This window comes from Equus quagga, chromosome 12 (assembly GCF_021613505.1).
Source record: "Equus quagga isolate Etosha38 chromosome 12, UCLA_HA_Equagga_1.0, whole genome shotgun sequence".
In the NCBI taxonomy this organism is placed as follows: Eukaryota; Metazoa; Chordata; class Mammalia; order Perissodactyla; family Equidae; genus Equus; species Equus quagga.
The window spans coordinates 42,667,783-42,693,824 of NC_060278.1; the positions used below are offsets into that span (position 1 = coordinate 42,667,783).

General features: G+C 36.8%; 1 protein-coding gene and 1 non-coding gene across 4 annotated transcripts in view; both read right to left on the reverse strand.

Annotated features, from left to right (window-relative positions):
* RAB3GAP2 (RAB3 GTPase activating non-catalytic protein subunit 2) overlaps positions 1–26,042 on the reverse strand; it is a 100,415-nt gene that overhangs the window by 26,206 nt on the left and 48,167 nt on the right. For all 3 annotated transcript variants that reach the window (XR_006891042.1, XM_046678398.1, XM_046678397.1), the window contains exons 9-21: positions 24,222–24,320; positions 17,388–17,536; positions 16,474–16,553; positions 16,257–16,346; positions 14,739–14,878; positions 12,611–12,827; positions 11,898–12,041; positions 11,589–11,671; positions 11,177–11,241; positions 8,251–8,341; positions 7,029–7,156; positions 4,303–4,516; positions 3,824–3,921 (exon numbers count right to left, since the gene is read on the reverse strand). Coding sequence is in view for 2 of the 3 variants with exons in the window: in XM_046678398.1 (XP_046534354.1) it covers positions 3,824–3,921; positions 4,303–4,516; positions 7,029–7,156; positions 8,251–8,341; positions 11,177–11,241; positions 11,589–11,671; positions 11,898–12,041; positions 12,611–12,827; positions 14,739–14,878; positions 16,257–16,346; positions 16,474–16,553; positions 17,388–17,536; positions 24,222–24,320 (1,598 nt within the window). In the remaining variant the exon portion in view is untranslated. The remainder of the gene's footprint in view (positions 1–3,823; positions 3,922–4,302; positions 4,517–7,028; positions 7,157–8,250; positions 8,342–11,176; positions 11,242–11,588; positions 11,672–11,897; positions 12,042–12,610; positions 12,828–14,738; positions 14,879–16,256; positions 16,347–16,473; positions 16,554–17,387; positions 17,537–24,221; positions 24,321–26,042) is intronic.
* Positions 22,219–22,350, reverse strand: LOC124249269 (small nucleolar RNA SNORA36 family). The gene has a single exon (XR_006891335.1). It is a non-coding gene; the product is annotated as a small nucleolar RNA SNORA36 family (small nucleolar RNA).

Here is a 26,042-nt window from a genome sequence, read left to right on the forward strand (position 1 = left end):
AATTTAAAATTATAACCCATTTTATAGCACAATAATATACTTACAGATCACAGCCATATGAGTTTCAAGTAGGGAAATTTCCCATAAATACATATCACTTTATTACAGTATAATGTATATATTTAGAATAAAATTCCCCAATTTTAAGTTGGGTAAACAACACCATAAACACGATGAAGTACGTCTCCATCAAAAGCTCCCCTTGTGCCTCTTTGTGGTCAGTTTCCAACCCCCACCCTCATCCCCTGGCAAATGTTCATCTCCTTTGTCACTATATTTTTGCTTATTCTAGTATTTCATGTAACTGAAATCGTCCAGCAGGTAGTCTTTTGTTTCTGGGTCTTTTCACTCAGTATAATGCTTCTGACACTCCCTTACGTTATTTTACATATCAGTAGGTCATTCCATTGTATGGATATACTGTAATTTATTTATCCATTTATCAGTTGGTGGATCTTTGAGTTATATCAAGTTTGGGCTATTATAAATAAAGCTGGGGTAAATATTCAGTCCAAGTCGATGTGAACATATATTTTCATTCCTCTTGGATAAATACGTAGGAGTGAAATTGTCGGATTTTATGGTAAATCTATGTTCAACTTTATAAGAACTTTCAAACTGTTTTCCAAAGTGGTCATATTAATTTGCATCTCCATCCGCTGTGCTGAGAGTTCTGTCTGCTCCACATCCTCATCAACCTGTGGTAAGATGAGTCTTTTTTAATTTTAGTCATTTCTCTTGGGAAAGAGACCACTGTGATTTTATTTTGCATTTCCCTAAAGGTTTATGATGTTGAATATCTTTCAGGAGATTATTTGCCATTGTTTAGGTATATTTTTGGGTGATGAGTGTCTGTGCAAATCTTGATTTTTTTTTATTGTATTGTTTGTCTTAATGAGTTGTACTAATTCTTTGTATAATGTGGATACAATTTATTTATCAGATTTGAAAAAAAGTCTTGCCTTTTCAGTTTCTTAACAGAGCCTTTTAAAAAAACAGAAGTTTTGAATTTTGATGAAGCATAATTTTTTCAGTTATTTTTCTTTTACAGTTCATGCTTTTTGTGTCCTGAGAAATATTTGCCTAAACCAAGCTTTCTCCTATGTTTTCTCCTGTAAGTTTTGTAGTTTTAATTCTTATATTTATGTTTCACTTTGACCTAATTTTTAAATATGGCTTGAGGTAAGGTTTGAAGTTCATTTTTTTCAAGTGTTTCTTTAGAAACCCAAGATTTAAAGCAGACAACAAAATTTCATTGATATTGATTAAACACAATGTAAAATAAGAAGTATTGTGTATTCATCTTATTTAAGCATCTCAACTTTGAATACTTGTCTCCTTTCTTTTTAACTTAGATTCACTGTGGCACAAAGACACGCACAGGCAAGTCCTAGGCACCCTTCTCACAGCCTCCCCTAATGTTAACATCTTACAACACAATATCAATATCAAAACCAAGATATCGACACTGGTAAAATCCATAGAACTCACTCAAATCTCACAGGCAATACATGCACTCATTTGGGTGTGCATGCAAATTTATCTCACGTGTAGCTTTGCATGATCATCACCATCAAGACACTCAACTAGACCATCAGTACAGGACTCCCTCGGTTACTTCTTTCTCTCATCACAGTTTGTTGGAGTTGAGTTTTTCTCACTCTTTCTAGGCTACATAGTTCTTGCCAGGCTACTCTGTAGCAATTGGAGAGTTTTGCCCATCACCTTCTACTCAACCCAAAGATCTAGGAAGAGCTTCAAGCTGTGACTAAACTTCCAATGGACTCATCAAAGTTAACCCAACCTGGACCCTGGAGTCCTCTCAGATGCCCAGTGAAGAAAAGTCCCAGGAAGATCCAGTTGCCTCGCCACCTATTTCAGAAGCATTAACAAAGAACCTTAGTAACTAGACTCTCAACCCTAGTACCAAATTCCCTCCCCTTGTACCAGAATGTCTACCCAAATAGCTTGACAGAGAAAAGAAATTTTAGGGGTTATGTGATGGCATACCCTACAGGAGAAGGGAAGTAAGGACACTGTTAACTGCTCGGAAAGAAAGGATGCAAAGGATGATACAAATTATTAAATACTGCTACTCTAGCCAACTTCCTGTGCTTCAAAGAGAACCATGAAATTGAGGTTCAATCAAGAACTCAAAGATTTAGATGTAGCTGTCATTATTGCCTGTATCATCGAGATCTTTTTGAGAATACTAGCATGGAGGATAATTATCACACAGAGCTGATTGAGCCACAAACCTTATTCTTGCTAGTAATTTTAGGATCATTATGCAACAGCTTGGGAAAGCTATGCTCAGATGGACTGTACACCAGTATTTTGATAATCTGTAATACAAGTTCTATGATGTCTTCTTTTCTTGCATCTCTCTTCTACCTCGATACCAGTAATTTATAAGGAATCTATGTAGTCTGCATCTGAATGACTTCAATATACTTTAACTTCTTGATTTGACCCAAAGAAGCAGTAAGATGTCTCAAGTATTGCCTGTGTTTTAGAAGCCTGAAGTCAGTACGATGAAACCCAACATCAAGAATTTGAAGCAAAGTAACTCCTGTGGAAAGAATGTAAAGAAAACACTGGGTGGTTTGGCTAGAGCATGATTCAAAAATTTGAATTCTAACAATTTTTTGTGCTCTTTCAGTTTTCAGTGGCAAACAATGTGTGTATAGAAGATCCTAATAAAATTGAGATGTATTTGAGTACCTTTAAAAAAAAGAAAAAGACTCCCTTGTGTTAATCCTTTAGAGCCACACCCATCTCCTCCTCCAACTCATCCCTACCCTTTGGCGACCACTAATCTGTTCTGCATCTCCGTAATTGTGCTATTTCACGACTGTTACAAAAATGAAATCATGCAATATGCATCTTTTTAAGATTGGCTTTTTTCCACTCAGCATATTTTCCTTGAGGTTCGTTCAAGTTGCTGAGCATGTCAATAGTTCATTTCTTTTTATTGTTGAGTGATAGTCCATGGTAAGGATGCACCACAGTTTGCTTAACCATTCACAGACTGAAGGGCATTCGTGTGGTTTTCAGTTTTTGGCTATTATGAATAAAGCTGCTTATAAACATCCACGTACATCCTATGTGTATCTTTAACTGCTTTACTTCCTGACATATATACTGCGTAGTGAAGAAGAATAAAATGCATTTTTAAAGAACTTAAACATTCAATTAAAACAATGCATTAACACACTCAATAAGTTCATAGGGGCAGAATGCCTAAATCCTGGCCAAAATATAAGATGTGAGTGGGGGTGCGAAAGAGTATGTATATGTGTGTACATGTGGGGGTGGTAAAGTGGAGAACTGATGATGGTGGGGTAACTTCCCCTGCCCTTTTCAGAAAGGACTAAAATTTAGTGTAGTTTTTCCATTGGATGATTCTTTTATTTATATTTGTTACAGCACAGAGATTAAATCCTAACATATAGACAAAGTTTTGGAATGTTTGATAATTCTATATTACTTTAAGGAAACTTTGTTCTCTAAATAAGATCTTTTTTAGTTCTAATATGAACATTTTTACTGATGACCACGGTCCATTGTAAATACATGCATCCATGTCAGATTCTAAATTTATTTTAGGCCAATTATAGAATATGCTTGTTATAATTTACAGGGAATGAGAAAAATAAAATAATATTATCCAGTTAAAAATGGTGATTATAAACTTCTTGGATCATTTTTAGAAAGTTTTCATGTATGTTCTACGATATGCTTTAGCCAGTGGTAAAAAAAGGACTGACACTTCTGGATGACATTAGCAAGAAAGATAGCATCTAGCAACAAGAAACCTTACCAACAACAGCTGAGGGCTAAGTCCAGCCGACTCCAAAGTGTGACACATGTCCTCAGTGGAGCTTTCTCCATGCAAACACTTCCAAAAAAAGAAACTCCCTAGTGACACAAAAACAGAACGCATTAACCAACGACTGCTTACCATTTGGACTAACGATCTTGCTGAGTTGCAATCTAGATCCCCAGAGTTGCAAAACAACAGGAGAGAAGGGAAAGTAATGGTTCAGTTTGCTCGATTTATGAAAGCAGAAGGCAAATCATCACATGTCTAACACTGTTTCTTAAGCACACTTATTAACACAACTTTCATGACATAGAAGCTATACATCCAGGGTATCTACTGTTGACTGGAAAATATACCTTAAATTCCTTGGTTAATTTAATTTCAAAACAAACTGAATCTTTGAGATGCTGGGATCCCCTTCCAGGCTTTCATCTAGAAGAGCGAGGATTCAAAGAGCAGTTTCTTATTCTCCCTACCTAAAGCCACATATTCCTCTTCGCTTATCTTCTTTATGTTGATCACATCTTTCTCATATTCTAAATATTCCAGGAATGTTTTTACAGGCAGCACACCATCCTTGTCAACAGAAAATCGGACAGTAGTCTTGGTGTTCTCTTGTTTATATTTCTCTAATAATGCCTGGAGCTGAAGGAGTTCTTTTTCATCAAGCCTTAGTAACACAGCCAAGTCCTTAAAAATAGAAAAAAAAAGTCCTCAATCAACCACGTTTCTTTCCACGAATCTGCCATATGTGTCAACCCCATCATCTGAATGAAACGCAAGACCATGAGCAAAAGATAACTTTTTAATGACTGTGGTAGCTACAATGCACTCTGTCTAAAACTTTACTCTCAAGTTCATGACTGGGAGGTTATTTAAATAAACTCATCTTGAAACATTACATATTGCTAAAAGTATCATTTTTAGAAAGTTTCTTGAAATGTTTGAATTTTAAAGATATTGTGTAATCAGAAAAAAAATTAAAAGGTTGTCAACTTCAACTCTTGTGATTCTGAGGAAACTAAAGAGCTATTCAATAAGAAATTGAACACATTTATTAAGCAACATAAACGCTATCAAATAAAAACACTGGAGAACAATCTCACTGTATCTACACGCAGATCCTCTGTGTGGCTCTTGGGATTCAGAGATTGAGAAGTCACAGATACAAGTTGCCAGCCTTTCAAACTATTTTTACAGGCCATATGTGCAGAAACATCTCTTGATAGTACTATTATTTTTCTAAATTAGGGGCAAGTTTACACACACGCACGAGCACGTAACAGATCATAAATTTGCATAGCAAGCAAAACTTTCTCCCCCTGTGCTACATAATTAAAGCTGCATTCTTAAACCAGAGCAGCTTTATTTATTTATTTAAGGCTGCTGTTTTTTAAAACAAGAAGTAAACTGCAAAATGCTACTGAGTACATACCAGCAGTTAAATGCTATACTGAAGTCATAAGGGGAACTCATGAACTATGTCCACAGACAGCAAAAATGCATTAATTCAGGTCTGCGTTTTAGTTTCATATGTACAAAATTAGCCATTCAGCCTAGAAGCTGACTGCATGCTTTCTGAAGGATCTAAACAAGTCTACAGCAAAATACGGCTTTAATTCTTAAAAAGTGCTTTAAAAATTAAAAAATAAAAAAGAACAATCTGCCAACTGATTTTTAAAATTCTATAATTCTTTTATCTTTGCACACTATATGGGGCTATCAAGTGGAAAGGAACTCTGTGTGGGATTATTAATGATGTATATTTACCTGTCTTTAGCAGGGAGCAAGTTTCGATCTTATGAAAAAATTAGGCATTGAAAAATCTATGAAATGCCAAGGGAATCATGTAAACATAGCTTAATCAACTTGAACTTTCTTATTACTTGAATGATCTTACACTATTGCTGAAGTAGACAGAAAAACAGGGCCCTGAAAAAATGGCCTTGTCATTTATAAAGGCAATCACAGAATATTATTATGAATAGATTATTAAAATGCTTTATAAATTCCACCTATAATCCCAAAGATAAAAAAGATGTTAGAATGTGCAAGCTGTTTCCATTAGAGAGAGAAAAATTCTCCCATTTTTCTGTTTAAAAATTTTTATTCATGTATGTATATTTAAAATAAAAGGCTTCCACTTTAAACCTCAATTAACTTTCAGATATACCAGATAATTTTTTTAAAGCATTACTAGTGACTTGACAAATCACTAAAATCATCTTAGTAATAATTTTCCTTTAGGTAAGTAGAAGACATGAGGCCGTGAAGCCAGGTGACCTGGCCACGGTCACACAGTGATCTGAGGAGAAGAGAGGACAGTATTTCTCCCCATTCTCTATTAAGGAAGCTTCATTTCTCTGCCTGGAAAGTAAGAATTTTGTATACACTCTTCAGAAAGGAGCAATGCTGCACTGTAAGAAAGCTCACAAGGTGCTGTCACTCGTTCATGTTTTGTGGAATACAAACATAGAACATGTTTTGTGGAACACAAACGTAGAACTGTGTAGTCATGCATCACTTAACGACGGGATATGTTCTGAGAAAGGCGTCATTAGGTGATTTTGTCGTTGTGCGAACATAGTAGAGTGCTCTTACACAAACCTAGATAGTACAGCCTACCGTACACCTAGGCTGTATGGTACTAATCTTATGGGACCTCTGCCGTATATGTGGTCCGTCGTTGACTAAAACAGCACTATGTGGCACACGACTGTAATTAGCTTAAACACTCTGATGTAAGATAGAATATCTTTTAAATGTATTTCATTATGTAGTACACAACAGAGCAAGCTGTATGAGTTTGCTAACAATGACAACATAGAAAAACTGGTCTCTTCTGTTTGGCAGAACCATTTTTTTTTCTTTAAAAGAAATTAAAGTTTTGCTACTTCAGTGAACAGAATATATTTTAATTGTCAAATCTGGTCTAGAAATTGTACCGTAAGAACCTCAAAAGACAAATTGAGAAAAACCAAATTCTTCTAGGGTAGCAAAAATGGATTAACAATACAATTCAATATTCTAGCATAAATATAAATTTAGCAGTAAGGCACAGAGTCAGCAGGGGGTCTTGAAAAGAAAACATACTTTTACATTTTATAAAAATTCTTAATTTTCTTACTACTTTACTACCAATTAAAAAAGTTAAAAATAATCAAAGAGATTATTTTGTATAATAAGTAATGGGATTACTCACCTTATCAGAGAATGGCGTGTCTGAATGAAAATCAAGGGAATTTAATTGACTGACAGACTCATAAAGATGAAGTAATTTCAGTTTATTGGCACAAAACTGTAGCAATCCTTCATCAACAGACTCAAGCTCTAAAAGGGAGGAAAAAAACACATTAAAGAGATATATTTAACAGACTCATAAAAAGGCTTTTCTTTCATTAAATCTCAATACTATTATATAATTCCCTGATGTTCTATTTTATTAAATATTTGGATGCTTAAGCTACAACAGATTAATAAGGCAAAGACAATTTTTCCATCATGGCAAAATGTCTAAATTTTTAAGTAAGATGGTCTAATGGTAAGGGGAAAAAAAAAAAAAGAAAAAGAAAGAAAAAAGAACTCCTTAGTGAAATACTCAAATTTAAAGAAAGGATCTGGAAACAGCTTTGAAAATGTTCTCCCTCTTCCCATAACCCACATGCTGCCTGTTATGCTCCCACGCTGAGGACAGACAGACAGAAAGCTGCCTGGCTCTTCCTGTTCTTGTGGTCGACAAAGATACCATAATCCTACCAGAAACTGTGGACTGTGACAGATGTAGCCTCGAGAAAGCCTGGCAAAGGGACCAAAAATAGAATCCCACTTAATGTGCTCCATCAATCAGGTTTTTTTCAAGATTAATGCTGGAAAAATACTCACTTTCTATATCATACATTTTTGTATGATAATTTAAATACTTATATCTAATAAAAAACCAAATATTTATTCTTTAAAAAGGCAGACATTGAAAATCCCCAAGAACTCTTACTCAGGATACAGTAAACTCAAATATTATGTAAGCTGTTATGGCCATAATAAAACTTAGCATACTAAATACTTGAAATTTTTAGGAATCTCATTAATAGGTAGAACTTGAAACTAGTGATGATTTCATGGATTCTCAACAATAGTGTTTGGTTTATTCCCAGCATAGTGCAAGATTTTTTTTTTTTTTTTTTTTTGGTGAGGAAGAATAGCCCTGAGCTAACATCTGTTGCCAATCTTCCTCTTTTTGCTTGAGGAAGATTGTCCCTGAGCTAACACCTGTGCTAATCTTCCTCTATTTTGTATGTGGGATGCCATCACAGCACGGCTTGATGAGTGGTGTGTAGGTCCACACTCAGGATCTGAACCCAAGAACCCTGGGGTGCTGAAGTGGAGCAGGAGAACTTAACCACTAAGCCACTTGGCCAGCTCCTTACCTTGACTTTTTAAAGTGTCCATTAAAGTCTGAGTGATGTTTCTAAGGCAGGAAAATGGTAAACGTTCACTTGCCAAAATGCTTTCCAAAGCCTAGAGGAAAGATATTGAGCAATTCTAATTAGAAGGCAATGATTTTTTAAAAAATTTTATATTTATGCCTATACTTTCACTACCCCAAGTTTCAAAGGGAAACTCCACTTTTAACATGTTTGAGTATACAGACCTAAGAATTAAAGTTGTATCATATGTAATATGTAATCAATTTCATGCCATGCTAAACATGGTATAAGGACACAAAGTCCAGACTGAGAATGAAACAACTAGAAGGTACCTGATGTTTAACAGAATGGTCAAGACAAAATAGAAACAGAGATAAAGCTATTCACCAATAAGAAGAGGCTGATAAATCTATACTGCTTAAGTACAAATGACAAGCAGGGGCTATTACTGTCATGTCCATAATAAAAACTGACAACAACTTAGCTACTGCTTAATTACTGCATATGAGTGTGGCTGGCTGATCTATAGGCCACGCTAGATATATATACTCCCTACCTCACCCCACCTACCCCTTCCTGGCCCCCAGTAGGTATTTAAGAGCCCTCATCACCAATTCCAAAATATTTCTTTATGCCTAAAGAAGTAACCATCAGAATCACGAATAAGTTAGACACAGCAGCTAAAGTGCATACTTATTCTGTCATATTAGCACTTTACACTATTTATTTTATTTTTTTGTTGAGGAAGATTTGCCCTAAGCTAACATCTGTGCCGGTCTTTCTCTATTTTGCATGTAGGTCGCCACCAAGCATGGCCGCTGACTAGTGGTGTAGGTCTGCGCCCAGGAACCGAACCTGGGATGCGCTGAACTTAACCACTAGGCCACGGTGCCAGCCAACCTACATTAATTTTTATTGATGAGCTTAGTTTAAAAGGTAGGCTGAGAATGTGGCATGAGACAAATATCAGATCATGACACAACCTCTGTGTGTCTGTGGGGGAGATGGACTTGGATGGTGGCTCAAGAGCTTGGTCAAACCTATGATGAGGCAACCACATGGAGGATATAAAGACAGAGACGGAAAGAGGCAAATACCCAGGAAGAAGTAATCTGCCTCTGTTCCGTCTACTACGACACAAGGTGGCAGCTGGCTTACTTTCCCATTATTCAGTCTTCCAAAGCCTGAATTGGTTTCTTTTCTCCCTTTAGTGTCGTAAAACAATATACAACTTTCACTATTAGCTTTCCAGTATTTTAATAAAATTCATAGCTTTGTACATAATTCAGTAGTATAATAAAAAAAATCAAGACGACAGTGTGCACTATGCTAAAGTTTCCAATTTTGTTGCTCTGTGACATAAGATAAGAAGAAAGATGGTATCAGAATGAGAAGACTTGTTTGGGTTACAACCCTCCTTTTCTGCAACAGATTCCCTAAGCTGCCTCTCTAGCTGCCCACCTTGAAATCAGAGGGTCATCTTTCATAACTGAGACTTTACCCTGAGGAAAATGAGAGCCAATTAGCACTGTCAGGGGAATGGAAAACCCCATTAAAAACCACAGGGACTCGCCTGTTCTACAACAAAACAATCAAAAGTGTTTTTAAAAATTGACTGCAACAGTAAAGTAAAAGGGGTGAAAAGAAATCAGTGTTCACTGACTTCTCCCACGTATCTGACATTATTTGAGATGCTGTGGATTATGAAAATGATGTATTTTCATACATCATTTGAAGGAGCTTAAAAGAGGTAAATAGGAAAAAGTTCAGGAGCTATGACCAATATACATGAAATAGTTAGAAAAGAAGGAGTCCTTGGCTATCTGACTCTGATTAAAACTAGAGCAGGAGTTCAGAGGTGTCCAGGGGATTTGAGTGTCACGTAAGAAGGTGCAGAGTTAGAACTTGAGAAGCATTATGAGGAGTTTGGACCAGAGAAGTGGGAGTAAAAGAAATCACAATGAGTTACCATATTATAACTGCAAGCCTGGCAAAGGGCAAGTCTGACAAAACCATGAGATGATGAGGCTACGGGGCAACAGAGCGTCTTATACGCTACAAGAGGGAACAGAAATTAGTATGAGTATTTTGAGAAGCAATGTATCATCAACTAGTGCAGCTGAAGAAGCTCATACCCTACAATCCCACTCTTAGGTATAAACTCGAGAGAAACTCTTGCATATGTACACCAGGGCACACGCACAAGGATAATCATAGTATTGGTGTTTGTAAGAGCAAAAACACTGGAAACAACCTAGATGTCCACTGACAGGAGAGTGAATGAATAAATGATAGTCACCAAGTGGGATTCACACAGGACAGTGCATGAATCAACGTTAGCTCCGTGTATGAACACAGAGGACTCAGAGAAACATAATGTTGAAGAACAGAGTAAGTCACACAAGAAGACATGGAGCATGACTCCATTTACATAAAGCTTTAAAAGGCAGAAAATGCATCACTATGTTTTAAAAGAGTCATGAAGAAATGATATAACCATAAAGAAAAGCAAAAGAGAGAGAAACAAAATTCTGAACACTGGTCACCTTAGGGATGGAAGAAGAGGCTGGGATGGAGGAGAGACATGCCAGGCTCTTCAGAGTTCCTGTAACACTCTGTTTCCTAAGGTGGGTGGTCACACACATGTGGTTGCTTTACTATTATTTAATCTGAATATGTGTTATGTGTAGATTTGAGTGTGTGCGTGTATAAAAAACATGCACTTGCATGTACCGTAATATTAATTTGAAAGAAAGAGACAAAAGGAACTTCTACATGGGAATATAAAAAAGGATGAACATGAATAAAAACATGAAAAGAAGACTTTAGCCTGTCATGTTTAGAGGGAAATAGGGAAAAAAGGTTTTCTTAAGAGGGATATGGGAAAGCTACTCAGCAGGATGGTTCATATATTATAAATGCTTACCTGTTTTTTGGTTGCAGGGTACTTAATATCAAGAATTAATTCCTTTATTTCTGTTTCAATCAAATCTAGAAAGAGAAAATTAACCAAAGTAAATTTTTCACTTCTATTACACGTAAACTTTATTCTGGAAGAAAAATGCACATATTTGTACCATCAGTTTACAGGATTTCTAGGTTCTCTCAGAAATTACTGTTTCACTGTTACAAATTTTAACCCTCCCTAGATGGCACACTTCATCCTTACAAAGCAATTCCAGTAAAAAGTACAGGTGATTACTGGTACCTCACCTCACTCCAAAAAGGAGATGCAATAGCTCACAAACACACTGGAGTGTTTTGATTGCTCCATTTAGAATATTCTATTAAAAACGACATAACAGTATGCTTTCTTCTTTCTGTTAAACGGTACCTACCGAGGCTGGGAGATTTTGTTTTCAGTAAGGCTCCTAGTTTCTTAACTAAGTGCATGTCCTTGGCTCGTTCACTCTTCTTATCACTAAAACAATAAAACAACAAATTCTTACAGAATGTGAAACTGTTTTCCTTCTAATTTTCACATGCTCCAAATTTCTTTTTCCTTCATATTCTTCCTATTTAACTTTAAAGGTATCAGTCTAATGAGAAAAGAAAACAAAACAATAACCGCAAAACAAATCGCAAAATAAGGGAGTAGGCAAAGTCAGCAAAGGGACATTAATAAGCAGACACTCCGTTAACCTTACCTCAATGCTAAATGGAAAGGGACATTGACTGTTTTCACACCTCCAGACACTGGATCAACAAGACAGATCTGGTAAGTCTGTGGCTGCCAACTCTGACTGGTAACATTATTTAAGCCCATTATTTTATAGCCAGGATACAGAAGCCTGAGGAAATCACATACCAACATGGTAAAAAATACTAGAGAAAGAAGAAATTCCCAAAGCTGCTTTTATTATAGCTAAGGACCCCTACATTATCATCAATTCAGGAGCATTAATATGGCAAATAAATACTGATACCAAAAATATAAGTAAAGTAGAACTTGACTGGCTGAGTTCTATCTTGTTAAAATGTGCTGGTAAATTAAAGGAACACAATCAGGCCTCTGCTGCAACGGCAAACAAGGCGTCACCCCTCTTAACATCATCACCAGGGGAATCTGAAGGAATCTTTCCTTCGGAGCCTCCACGGCGTAAGCAAGGGATGGGGAGAAACGGCGGCACCAAAGCTGACTTTAATTCAGCAGCATATCATGCCTGATTTTCAATAAGATTCCTTCATTATTAAATACTTAATCCTTAATTACATACCAAGTGCTTGCAGGAAAAACCACAATAAAGAACATTTCAATTCTCAAACAACCTGCAATCTAATAAGTAGCTTTAATAAAAGCTTCCCTTTAATAAAAGCATTCCTGTTTGTAACCAGGAGAACGCCAGGGGCTGCAGCTCACCTGCAGTGTTTTCCCACGTTGAAGGCGCCTACTCTAGGCCCCTGCTGTGTGCTCCACACTTCTAAGATTCCCCTTCTTGGCGCATAGATCACGAGGAACTGAGCTACTCGACTTGGACCCTGTGTGTTCCCAAAGGGGGAAAAATCTACTTTCTCCGGTACTCTTTCGTGGAGGTCCTCTACAATCTGGATCCAACCAGTCTGTGCATCCCGATACCCTTGGAGACAGAGGAAAAGCAAAGTTAATTAGTTTATTTATCTAAGTTCAATATCGGCCTTCTGAAGCACTCTGGGATATTTTTCTTGGGGGGGGGGGGTAGTTAAGAAAGGCTATAACAGGGAGGGCACAGAGGGGGAAGTGGTGTACCCACAACATGACTAACAAAAATGTACAACTGAAATCTCACAAGGTTGTAATCTATCATAACATTAATAAAAAAAAAAAAGAAAAGAAAAGCTATAACACCATGTTATCTTTTTATTATGAAATATCTTAATCAGAAAATAGTAATAATTATAATAAACACTGAGTTAATCACCAAGTCTTATAACATTTTAATATTTTGCTATAATTGCTTCCAATCACTTTTTTTCTTTAAAAACACGAATCACTGAAACCTCATGAGTACCCTTCCCTGATCCCATTCCCTTTCCTCCCTCTCTTCAAAAAATTCTGGGGTTTTTATCAGGTTTGGATTTAAAACAAAAGTCCAGTTAAAATATAAGAAAAAGAGCAAACTGATTTCCTGCTATTCCAGTCCCCAGGTGGTACGCAGAGAGAGGGAAAACATGGGCTGTAGAGGGATGGGAGGAAGCTCCTGCAAGTGAGAAGAAAGACACAGGTGACGCTGTCTTCCATTTAGGGTGGTCCTTCTCACAGGTAATTGATCCCTCTCTCCCTCTCTCCTCGGTATGGGGAGGACACTGACTGCACCAGCCCCAGAAGGACAGACAACAATGCCAGCAATAAGATCACCATCCTGGATCTGGACCAGTTGGCACACCTATGTCTTCCATATTCTGGAAAAGTCTTGCTGAGAAGATACTCTTGAGGTTATTTCAGAAGACAAACACCAAGGAGAAATGATGTATCTGCAGCACGGAAACTTATTTCTACAGACACAAACACATGGCAGGCAAACACTGCAGGAATTCTTTGGTAAGAAGGTGATAGTGGACTCAGTCTGGTCCAGAGTAACGTAATGTCCTTGAATCCATTACTCCTCACATTATTAAGTACAGACCACATGGCACCAGAACTGTAGTTTCCAAACAGGCGTCTGTGCTGACACGTTACTATTCTGGATGATTCCAAACAATGTATTCTCCACTTCTTCCTTAGTCAAGGAGGTTTTATTTTGTTCTGGTTGATAATGTGCCTACATATTTTCAAGTCTCCCTTATAGTTAGGTATGACCATGTGACTAAGTCCTGGACAATGTATTCAGAAAAAGGTTGGAAGGACTTCAGGAAGTATCTTCAAAATGGACTGACAGTTGACAGTTCTTCCTTTCCCCTTCTTTCTTCCTGGAATGCAGACAGGAGGGCTAGAGCTCCAGCAGCCATCTGTACTATGAGATAACTTTGAGCGGGGAAGCTACACAGATGGAGACTGGGTTCCTGAGGATATCATATCAATCCTTTACTGGGGTCTGTTATTAGCAGCTAAATGCAACTCCTAACTGGCATAGTTACCAAGAAGCTAAGTGAACTGACCCAAGCATATGGATATGGAAGTCAAGTCAGCAAAGATGGATTTTGCTAGGTTTTGCTTACTTAAATCCGAAAGACTTGGCATTATATATTTGAGGAGAACATTTCACTCAAGTACAGCCTTGAAAAGTGGAATGAATGTAGCAGGGGCAAGAAACTGAATTCAGGAAATGACAGTGAGAATGGAAAGAGGTTAAAAGTCCCTAAAAGTTGATCAGACTTAAAGGATACATCAACTGGACAACTAGATCAAGTGTTGCTGATCTGAGTTCATGTCCAAAAACAAAAACAAAGCATAAACATAAAGGAGTAAGTAAACAGTTTTATCAACCAGAAGCTAAAGGACGATCATGTTGCTCAACAACTGGGGTAAAAGGAAAATCCACTTTCTTTCTGGATGTTTTGTAAGGAAATACCTTTCCACATGCGTATTGCAATTCCTCTAGCTACATCCAATAGAATAACTCTGCCAAAATCATCTGTCACTGCTGCCAGTGTGTTACATGGAGACAGACATATACTTTCACCATGGCGTCTAGAATCTGGAAGTCCAAACCTGATATTTAAAAGAAAATAAAAAGCTCAAATCACATTCCAATCTAGAAATATATAACAGAATAATAAAATGCACAAATAAAATAGGCCAAATTTGTTTTTATATGAACTTTGCATGGACTAATAGTTAACTTATTAACTAATCATAGCTGATATTTTGCATTATAAAATACATAAAGAAGTTTCTTCTACTATAAAATGAAAACATGTTTTATTTCACAGATTTTCTATATAGAAGTCCACAACCTTATATTTTTAGAGAACATCAAGTATAACTATCTTTCCTTGACTGAGTGGTAGTCATGTCACAGGAAACAACATCTTCACAACCAACAAAATTTTAGAATGCTTTGCCTCCTACACAGGCATCTTTCATCTATTTTAAGTTCTTATTCCTAATCTGTTCTCTTTTTTGCTAGATTTCATATCTTGCTGACACCAATGTATCTGCCTGAAGCAAGAACTTTCCTTCTAAATAGTTCTCTCCAAACTGCTCTTAGTCTATAACCAATCTTATTAGAACTGTGAGTAAAATAAAAGTACAGAGGTACTGAGCAAGGACCCAGAGAGTTCACTTTCAGAAAAGTCCCTGAGACCAAGTGCGCAAACTTTCTTACATCTATTTGGATGCACAGGCCATTTGGCTTGTTTCTTGATTCTTGCATGAATTTAGAAGATGTGATGTGTTATAACATTTTAAAATAAGATGAAAAAACCTTAGAAGATAAATCTCAAGAAATTTTAATAACAGATAATTAGCTATATTTCTTTAGTTGAAGACTATCTAAAAAAGGAAGTTTTTATTTTCCTTCATGGTAGAACTTTATATTGGGTAATAAAAAATGATTTAAAAAATAAAATCAAGTAAAAACCATGCCTTTCCCCCGCTAAAACCTGATGAATACACTAGATATCCCGCAGCCCTGCTGAAGTAAGCAAGGAGCACAAACCAGCATTCTAAAAAGTGCCTGAATGCACATGACACCCGTTTTTGTTTTTTTAAGAGAAATCACTAGATACTTTTGAAGTTTATACAGCTTACTGACAAACTAAACCTTTTAAAGAAAGAAATTCAACAGCTCTCACAAAACTAATTTTCCTGTACTTAAGCTAAGTTCATAGGTGTTTGTAAAAAAGCAGACTTCACAGATAGCAACTGAGACCTATCACATCACAGGGAAAGAGCTGTGAACAAAATGGGCAAGAACCACTGTCCTCATGGAGTTGCCTTCTGGTGGAAAAAATATCCCACATGAATGACTTTCAGAAGCTCCAAAGACTCATGAGATCAACAAATCCATTAAGCACACTGAAGGACCATAAACTGCACAGTACACTTCTAAACATATGAAAATTCAAGAAGAGCACGATGGACTTGCCTTACAGCTAATGGGGTGGCTGGTTCCACCTTGGGCTTTTGCTTTTGGACAGCTTCTTCTTCGTGCTTACTTTTCCAACCAAGCCAACCACTGAAAAGAAAGAAAGCTTAGAATAAAAACAGCGCTTCCAGCGTTTCAAAGTGCAGACTCTCAAAATATATTAAAACCAAGCTAGACACAAATTAGATAATTTTCAATGTAATTGTTATGTAATTACCTGGCAGCATTAAATAGAGCTGAAGTGAGTTTACTGGCAACTGCTAGTGCAACATGAGATAACAATGGCTGTGTGCTGCCCTGAAAAACAGAACATTTGAAAGCAAACAGCTACCACAGAAACAAAATATACTTTCTAAATAACGCTTACTTTAAAAAGTTTTGAAAAGTTGTAAAGGCTGGACTAGCAACAATATTCAGCATCTTTTGGAGGGTACCATAAAAACTTTATTTTAGGAGGTAGCAGTATAATCAAAAGTTTTAACTCTATAGTTTAAAAGTAAAATCATTAGTAGTCTTTCATCTTTTAGGATTTCCCTCTTTAAATCGTAATTTAATTAAAAAAATTAAACTAGGACATTAAGATGGCATTATTCTAGCAGAAGTATGGATTTCATCTACACTCATCTTTTCTCTTTTTGTTAAATATATATTTTTATTAAAGTAAAAAGATAGTTTAGACAGTTCTGAGAAGTGTGCTTTTTAAACAAGAAATAAGAGCTGCCAGATCCAACACCTAACTTTCCCATATTTTAGTAAGCAATTATACCAACTAAGCTGGCAGCTTTTTCTGTCTTTACAATTCTTCATTTGCTCAAATCCTTGGTGGGGTGACATCATTAACAGCCCCGAGTTTCTAACTATTGTACCAGTATTTAAAGACCACTCAACTGTCCAAGAACTCAGGGCATCAGAATCAAAGAAGTTTGTTTGTTTGATATTGATTTTAGCACCTTTTCAGTTAATCTAAAGAATTTAGAAGAAAGTGAGTTGGGACTAATTTTAGCTTAAATTGAAACGTAGAAATGTAAAATGCTTAATCTTTCTAAGGCTAAGTTACCATATCCAATTTGCAGACAAGTTGAAAAATCAAGTAAGGATGGCCTTACTTAGGATCAGCGACGAAATGCTTACCTCTAAAGCATAGAAGAAGCCAGTAAATGGACTGGACCCTACAGTGATATACTGAGACATGGCGGGTGGACTGTTTTTAATTGCTGCATTAAATCCACCTATATTGGAGGCAGTCTTCATTTGATCAAAAGGGGACAGAGTCATAATACCTAATGATAACACAACAACAACACGTGATTTGAACACAGTGAAATGACACTGTCATTGTAGGTCATTAAATTTTTACTTCATTCTAAGATGCTAACTGCTTAGTTTTATTTAACAGACAAAAGTCAGTTTTAAAAGCTACAAAATCGATGTCATAAAATATTCATAAGATATTAGAATTGCCATCTATCATTTCCCCTAAGCTATTAAAAAACAAAATTTAAATATCAATTTTTTAAACAGACACAAAATTCAATGGTACAAGAAGTGTATAGTCCACCTATACCTCCAGGTATCAGTTCACACCTTAGAGGCAACAATTGATACAGTTTCTTATGCTGCTTTCCAGAGACGTTGTACATATATAAATGACAGCACATCAAATAAAGTGACGTGTGCCTTGGTTTTTTTTCTTTAATAAAATACCAAGGAGACATGTCTCATTCTTCTCAGTCACTCAGAGCATCCCACTGTTTGGCCATACTATAACTGATTTGACCTACTGATGTTCACTTAGGTTGTTTCCCATCTTTTGCCACTACAAATAATGTTGCAGTATATATCCTTGACATGTCTTTGCAAATCCATAGAGGTCTACCTGTTTGGTAAATTCTTATTAACAGAAGTGCAGGCTGAAAGATGATCTATATTTTAAAAAAAATTTAAGTATTATTCCACTGCATTCCATAGAGGTAGTGTTAATTTACACTCCTGCCAAGAAGGTGACACAGCATCTGTGCTCCCATACCCTTCCCAACACAGTGAAAACAAACACTTTCAAATATCTACTTCGTGGTCCAGAAATCCCCACCCATTTATAATGAAGAGCTACTTTTCATTTCCCCAAGGCTCTGGGAGCACAAGCAGACAGACTGAATGCCGACATCCACACGCCTATGTGGAACAGCCGAGGAAAAACCAGTGTTATCTAAATTCACCTGAGTGGCAGGGAGAGAAAGACGGGGAGGATCTAGGAAGTAAAGATCTGCTGCTAGATTCCAACACATGTGGATTCAGGCAGTGCCTTCAAACTTGGGTACTCACATGGTCCATGAAGACACCTGGTTGAGAGGCTCTGAACTCAAATATACTATACGATGGAACATTATTTATCCTACTTTTCATTTATAGGTACTGCCTCTACTTTGCCTGCAAACAGTCAAAAAATGTACTCCTCCTGAAGAAAAGTTCTGGGAAAGGAAATAATTTTAGGAGTTCATAAGCAAACCATTTACTGGATTTAGGGATAAAAGGGATCAAATAATCTTGTAAAAGTTGGATGACTCTGAAAGATGAGAATGCTTGTCTCACATTCATGAATGAATACATGATTCAACATACAAAATGTTTTCACTACATGATAAAATTAGCATAAGTCTTGCCTGACTCTACCAGAACAAAATCAAAAGGGTGAACTGTGTGGCATATAAATTGAAATTTAAGTTTTAACATAACTTCTCTTCATACTCCTATACACTATAGGTGGGAGTATATGTTGCTACAAGCTATCTAGAGGACAATTTTGTAATACGTATCCAAAATTTTAAGTGAATTTATTACAAAGAGATGGCTGATCCATTCTTTCCATCTTACCACTAGTGATCTTTTTCTTTCCACATTTGTCTACTTTCAATGCTATACCTTAGATACTGTCATCATCAATTATATATTCTTTGAAACCTTGATATCAAACATATCACCTTTTGACCACCACCTCTTAGTTTTCCATCTTAATTACTCTAGTAACTTCCTGTAATAATTCCACAATTTCATTAAGAGTTTCAATTCATTAATCCTGCTATTTTTCACTATTTATCAAGCAATTCTTGTGATCACTTCCCTTGTTCTTAGATTCATGTTCCACCATAATCAAAACCCACCACTCCCCTGTCCCTTTCTCCCTCTACACACTTAGCCGGCTAAATCTCAACCTTTGTTGACCTAAACTGTCTGCATTCTCTGCTGTTTGCAGCAAAACAGCTGATGATTGCCAGAGAAAAACACCACATCTGGGTTTCAAAGGAAGGACCACAAACAAATGGGTATAAAAGACCAGCCCCAAATCCTACTATACTCCTTGACCCCTTCCCATGTCCCCAGTCCCTTGAAATCTCTTTGTTGAAGAAACCAGGCTGTTTGACACTGATTTCCCAAAGTCTAGGTTTTGCTGACTGCATTCCTGTACATTATTCAACATTCTGTCCTGTTCTCTATACTGCAGCAAATTGGTGGACTCTACAGGACTGTTGTCTTTTGAATCCCCAATTTTAGCATTATTTTTCATTGACTTAAAGTAAATGAAGATACAGCTTATTTACAGGTCTTCCTCTTCTCCCCATAACCTTCTAATAAACCCATATCTCAATTTTTTTACGAAATTCACATTCACTGTTTTCATTATTAAGAATGCTGTAAACATTACACACTGCGGCGACAGGCTGCCTACTGTAACTACATTTTCTTAGATGTGAATTTTTTTTTCCTGCAGTTATCGTTACCTTGTCATTTAGGGTTTTCCCTGAATGTCCGAGGCCTTCCTACACTTTGAAACATCTTAAATTTCCTCTTAATATAAATTTCCATAAAGTCAAACTCATTGGATAATTTTCTAGGTCTAATATAGTGGTTAAAGAAAGCCTCTGACAAAATGATACTTGTACAGAGACCTGAATGGAGTGAGGGAGAGAGCCACGTGGCTAGCTGGGTAAAATTTTCCAGGCAGAAGGAGCAGCAATTACAGATGCTCTAAAGCGGGGGGATGCTTGGTGTGTCAGGGGAACAAGGAGATCAGCATGGTAGAACACAGAGGTGGGGGCTGCTATAGGAGATAAGGTAAAAGAAGTACCATAAACAAGACAACGTCAGGCCTTGTATGCCATTGTAAGGCTTTTGGATTTTATTAGGGATAAGATGGGAAGCCATTATAAGGTTGTGAACAGAAGAGTGACAAAAATATTATTTATATTTCAAAATAATCACATTAGATGCTAACTGGTGAACAGATTGTAAAGAGGGAAAAAAGGAAGCAGAAAGACCAGTTAGAATTTTTTTCCTCAACAGTTCAGCCAAGAGATGACAGTGCTTGGACCACTGTGCTAACAATGGCGAAGATGAGAAGTGGTCACATTCAGGACATACTGGGGTAGAGGCAAAAGATGGACTGGATAAAGAACACGAGAAAAAGACAAGAGTCAAGGATGACTCTAAATCTTTTGGTGTGAACACGAGAACAAGAAGAGAGATGATAACGGAGACAGAAGAAAAAAAGGAGAGAGAGATCTGATGGGAGGAAATCAAGAATTCTGTTTTGTATATGTTTAGTCTGGACACCCAGGTGGAAACATTCATTAGGAGTTGGAAAATGAGTATGAAGTTTAAGGAAGAGGTTAGGACTGGAGATAAAAATGGAGATGCTGTGATTTGAATTCTTGTTCTTGTGCTTCTGATTTTTCAAAGTAGGGGGTGGAAATACTTTTTTTTAAACCTACCCCAATCTGGCTTTCATCTTCACTGTTCCACTTAAACTGCTCATATCAGAGTCAATGAAGAGCTTTATGTTATCAAATCCAATGGACTTTCCCCCTTTCTTGAATTCTATGAAGCACTCCACAGTTCACCACTCCCTCCCAAATATATACTGATAATCCAGACTTCCTCTCTGAGCTTCAGACTCATATATTTGACTGTCTACTTGACACCTCCACCTGAACGTATAATTGCATCAGAAGTTAACCTGTGAAGAACATGACTCTCAATTTGTCCACCTCAAATCTCTTCTTTCTCCTTATTCTCATTTCAGTAAACAGTCTAATCATCTACTCATTTGCTCAAATTTAAAAACCAAGAAATCCCCGAATCTTTCCTTTCTCTCATTTCTCAAATCCATTCCTTAGCAAGTGCAAAACATATCTCAAATCTATCTACCTCTCTCCAACTCCACGGCCTCCACCCTAGACAAAGCCGTCTCTCTCTCTTATTGAAACAAACTCCTTACTGGTCTTCTTGCTTTCACTTTTTATTTTACAAACCTCCCTCTAAAAAGCAGTCAGAGGGATATTTTTAAATATCCGGTACCTAGAATCCATCAACAACATCCACTGCATTCAGGATAAAATCCGAACTCCTCATCCCTATGTGATCTGACCCAAGTTCTCACCTCCAATCTTACGTCGGCCCATTTTCCCCTTAACTCTTTACAGTCAAGTCCCACTGACCTCCTCTCTGTTTCTTTAACACTCAGGTCTTGAGGCCCCGCAAGCTTACTTTTTTGCTGCTCCTTTCTCCGAGAGTGCTCTTCCTCCACCTCTTTACATAACTGGCTCTTTCTCATCCTTCATGTCTCAGTCTGAATGTCACTTCCCTGGAGAGGCCTCTCCTTATCTGTCTACCTACAGTACCCTCTTCCTTTACTCTCCATCATAACCCTCTGCTTATTTTCCACATGACCCATACTAACATTTTGATATCACCATATTTATTCATTTGGTTTGTTTATTGGTTGTCTCCACACTACCAGAGTGTAAGCTTGATCAGGGCAGGGGTCCGTCCTGTCTGCCTTGTAATTTCTAGCACCAATATTCGCACCTGGGACATAACAGGTATTCATTTATTTGTTGAATGCATTTATCACACCTTTATATAAAGACATACATACAATAAAGTTCATTGTACCCTTTTTTTCCGACTTTGTAGGCTAGGAGATAAATGAATAGAGTAATATTTTCTATCCAATCAGTTTTCCTAGCCTGTTTCAATGTTCCAAAGTCTAATTAACAGAACAGGGAAGCTACCCTGAACTGCACTCAACACTTTGGAGACAGCATTCTTATGTTAGCAAAAAAGTAAAGACGAACTGAATGTCTATAATAAGGTGTTTATTACAGAGTTTTCCATATAAGAACACGCGACAATAAACTAAGGTGGTCTGTGTATCAGATATCTCCTGTTTGACCCTCTAGATTCACACTCCTTCCTTTTCCCCCTGCTTCTCCCAGGGGCCAGTGTGTGTAGCTTATGCTGACTTCCACTTGGGTTCAGACAATGGGAAGCCCCATCAGGAGATCAAAGAAAGAAACGAGAATGAAGTCATGGTATCTATTTCCCTGTGACCCTTGAACAGAAGTCATCCTGCTCTTAGGGCGTTGATTTCACTCACTGTCTCCACGTTCTAGAACTGCTCCCAGCTCTCATCCCTGTAGGTCGGAAAGTGGTTAACAGCTGGGCTGCTCAGAGTCCTAAGATACTGTACTACCCCCTGTGGTTGTCCTTCACCCACATCTTTATAAATAGTTTCTCTGTGAATAAAATCTTTCAATTATCCCACATCAAGGATGCCATCTGTCTTCTGTTAGGACCCTGATAAAATGCATATTTAGCAAAACTGATGTGAAAAGTTCTTCATAATATGTTGATTAGAAAAAAGACTTTAATATAGTCGGCATTATTTAATCTTATTTATGGAAACACATCTCTCTACATAACCGTACACATATTACACATGCACTTACACACACGTCTGTAAAGATGTTTGTCAAAATGCCAATGGTGGGTATCTCTGGATGGTAGGATTTAAGGGGTATTTTTCCTTTTTCTTTTTCTCTTTATATAATTATGTACTATTTGAATTTTCAACAAGCATATACTATATTGATAAACAGAAAAAAATACATATACATTTAAAAATAGAATTTCCTTCTTCTCCATCCCCATTTCTACTACCTTAATTCAGAAGCCCATTACTCCTTACCAAGATTATTATAGCTTCCTTACTGCACCTAGTTTCTAGTCTTGACCCCTACTCTGCAGCCTCAAAACTTCCACCAGAGTGATTTTTCTAACAGGCTAAGTGATAATATTCTCTTGCTCAGAAATTTTCAATGGCTCTCAAAGTGGCTAGGAGAAAGACCTAAATTCCTCTGCCTAGTATATTAGACTCTTCAAAATCTGCCTCCTATTTACATATGTGGCCTCACTCTTGCCAGCTCACCTTGGCACCTTTTGTTTTTCTGGTACACAATGCACTTCCACCCCAAGCCTACGTACACAGTGGCAGGAATGCCTCCTCTGTGCTTGTTCTGTTGGTCAAGCCCTGCTCATTCTTTCAATCTAAGGTTAAAGTCAACCTCCTCTTCCTGATTTCCCCCAGTGCCCCTGATTTCTCTGCTCCCACTCTAGCTGGTCCACGCGTCTACTACCACAATCATTATGCTGTGCTACTATAACTAGTTTCTTACATTTCCTCCAACTAAACTTAGCTGTCCTGACAGCAGGGACCATGTCTTTTCATCTCTGTATTCTCAATGCCTAACACAGTAAGCCTTGAAGTACTGGTTGCAAGAAGAAATCTACTTTTATCTATATTCTGCTGGTCTAAAGGTTACATTTTTAGAAGACTGATCTATATGATAATTACATGGATTAAACTTGTCCACAGAAAAATTAAGTCAAATGGTGAATGACTTAAAACTGTACAATAATGCTGCTGAGGGCATAACTATTAAAACTGCTACCATTTCCTAAAGACATAAACCTACGATAATCTGTAAGTATGAACTAACTTCCAGATGTCTCACTAAAGGGAATGCATTTTCTTTTCACATAAGAATAAACGTACATTTCTAAAATAAGATACTTCAGCAAAAAAAAAAAGCAGCAAATTCTGTAAGAATTTGAACTAGTAATGCTTACCAATACTAGCATGATCAATAATAGTGTCAATATCTTGTAGACCCCATTTCTTATAAGCTAACGGTGGTGGCTGTATGTTCTCATTGCCTGATGCTGCAGCTGTCAAAGACAAAAATCAGACAATCCAAACTTAACTACAATGCATAAAATGAAGTTTTACAAAAAAATCATTAAAATTGTGATAATTTGACTTATTACTCTAAAATTTCAACTAATAATAATGAAGCAAGTTAATGTAAAAAGGCATAAAGTGAGATTTATTTATGCCAAGACAGTGCACATAAAATGAAAACACTACAAGAGTAAGTTGGCTGTCACAGGAGATTTTGGAACACTCAAGTAATTAGAAAAGACTATTAACAATTCTAGACTATTACTAAAATTTAAGATGAATTCAAGCTGCAATTGTAGTGAAACAAGCAGTTTCTCCCCCTTGAGAAAGACAGTGGATAAAATCCTGGGAACAGCAACCAGTGCCCTACTTGGTGAAAAACTACAAACCTGATGCTCTATATGCCTGGCAGGAGCACACACAGCAAGGTCTCTAAGGCAAGTAACCGAGGCCAGGCTTGATAGAAAGATAGCTTAACAGCAACAGCATCGCCAGAAAGAATTAACGCAATGCCGCTGTTAACGTATTTCCACCTAGTGAGTGAGTTATGAGAAAAAAAGCAAGTTACACCTTTTGCCATAGGTTTATGTAAATTCTCATGCATAAGAATACAGCTGGATTCTGGTTGCTTACTCTGGAAAGTGAAGAAAAGTACTTTAATAAAGAAAAATATAATCCTCTTGGGACTTCAGATTTGATAGTAAGGACAAGAAAACAGAATTTTCCTACATCCCAAAATAAATGTCACAACAATTTGTGGCTAAGTAATTAGAATTCTTTTAGAGCAATTTACAGTAGGAGAGCACTAAACAGCTTACTTACTTCTTGGGAGACAAAATGGCTTTATGGTATTATACATAACAAAATAAACAGGAATTTAAATGCTGACAATACCAGGTATAACACAATTGTCTATTTCTAGTTTATTTTATTGACAGAATTATTATTTACAGAAAACTGCCAGTCTCTTTGGGCACTTATATTAAATGGTGACTATTTTAAATTTTCCCAAGAAAATGACAATGACAGTGGGCTGCATTTAAATAATTTAAAAGATTATGAAAATAGGTATAAAAATTCAAACGAACTCTGACTTTATAGAAAATCTTGTACTATTAAAGAACCACATAACCAAGACTTCAGGATTTTACCAATCACATCAACCCACTACAAAGACACTGAAAATTTTTCTAGTGCAATGTAAGATGCTGCATTTTTTTCCCTATAGGAAGTTACTTTACACCTTACAGTTTAGTTCTGGATTTATGAACAACCTTTATGAATCTGCAAACACATCCTATTTAACTTATATTTCCAGGCAGCTGTCTAAATCATTTAAGAGTTAAACTTTGTTTTAGGGCCAATAAGGCCCTTCTTCTACCCAAAACCAGAAGAGGAAGTCAGCACTAGTACTGGTATTTTCATTGGCTGTAATTAAGGCTTTTCTTCCTCATGTTTGAACATCTCTAAAACTGGGATCTTAAAATTGATGGTGTGTATTTCACTGGCAGCATTTTTGCTTCTTAGTGGTACATAAAATAACAGTGCATCTTATAATCAATAGCATCTTGAATTTAATGAAATACAATATCTTCTTCCAAAGACATAATAGCATCAGAATGTAAACTACAGGTAGTAAAAGTGAGACAGTTTTCACCCCCAACTCTGGAAATAATGTAGTTACCCATATGTACATTACGTTTAGTCCT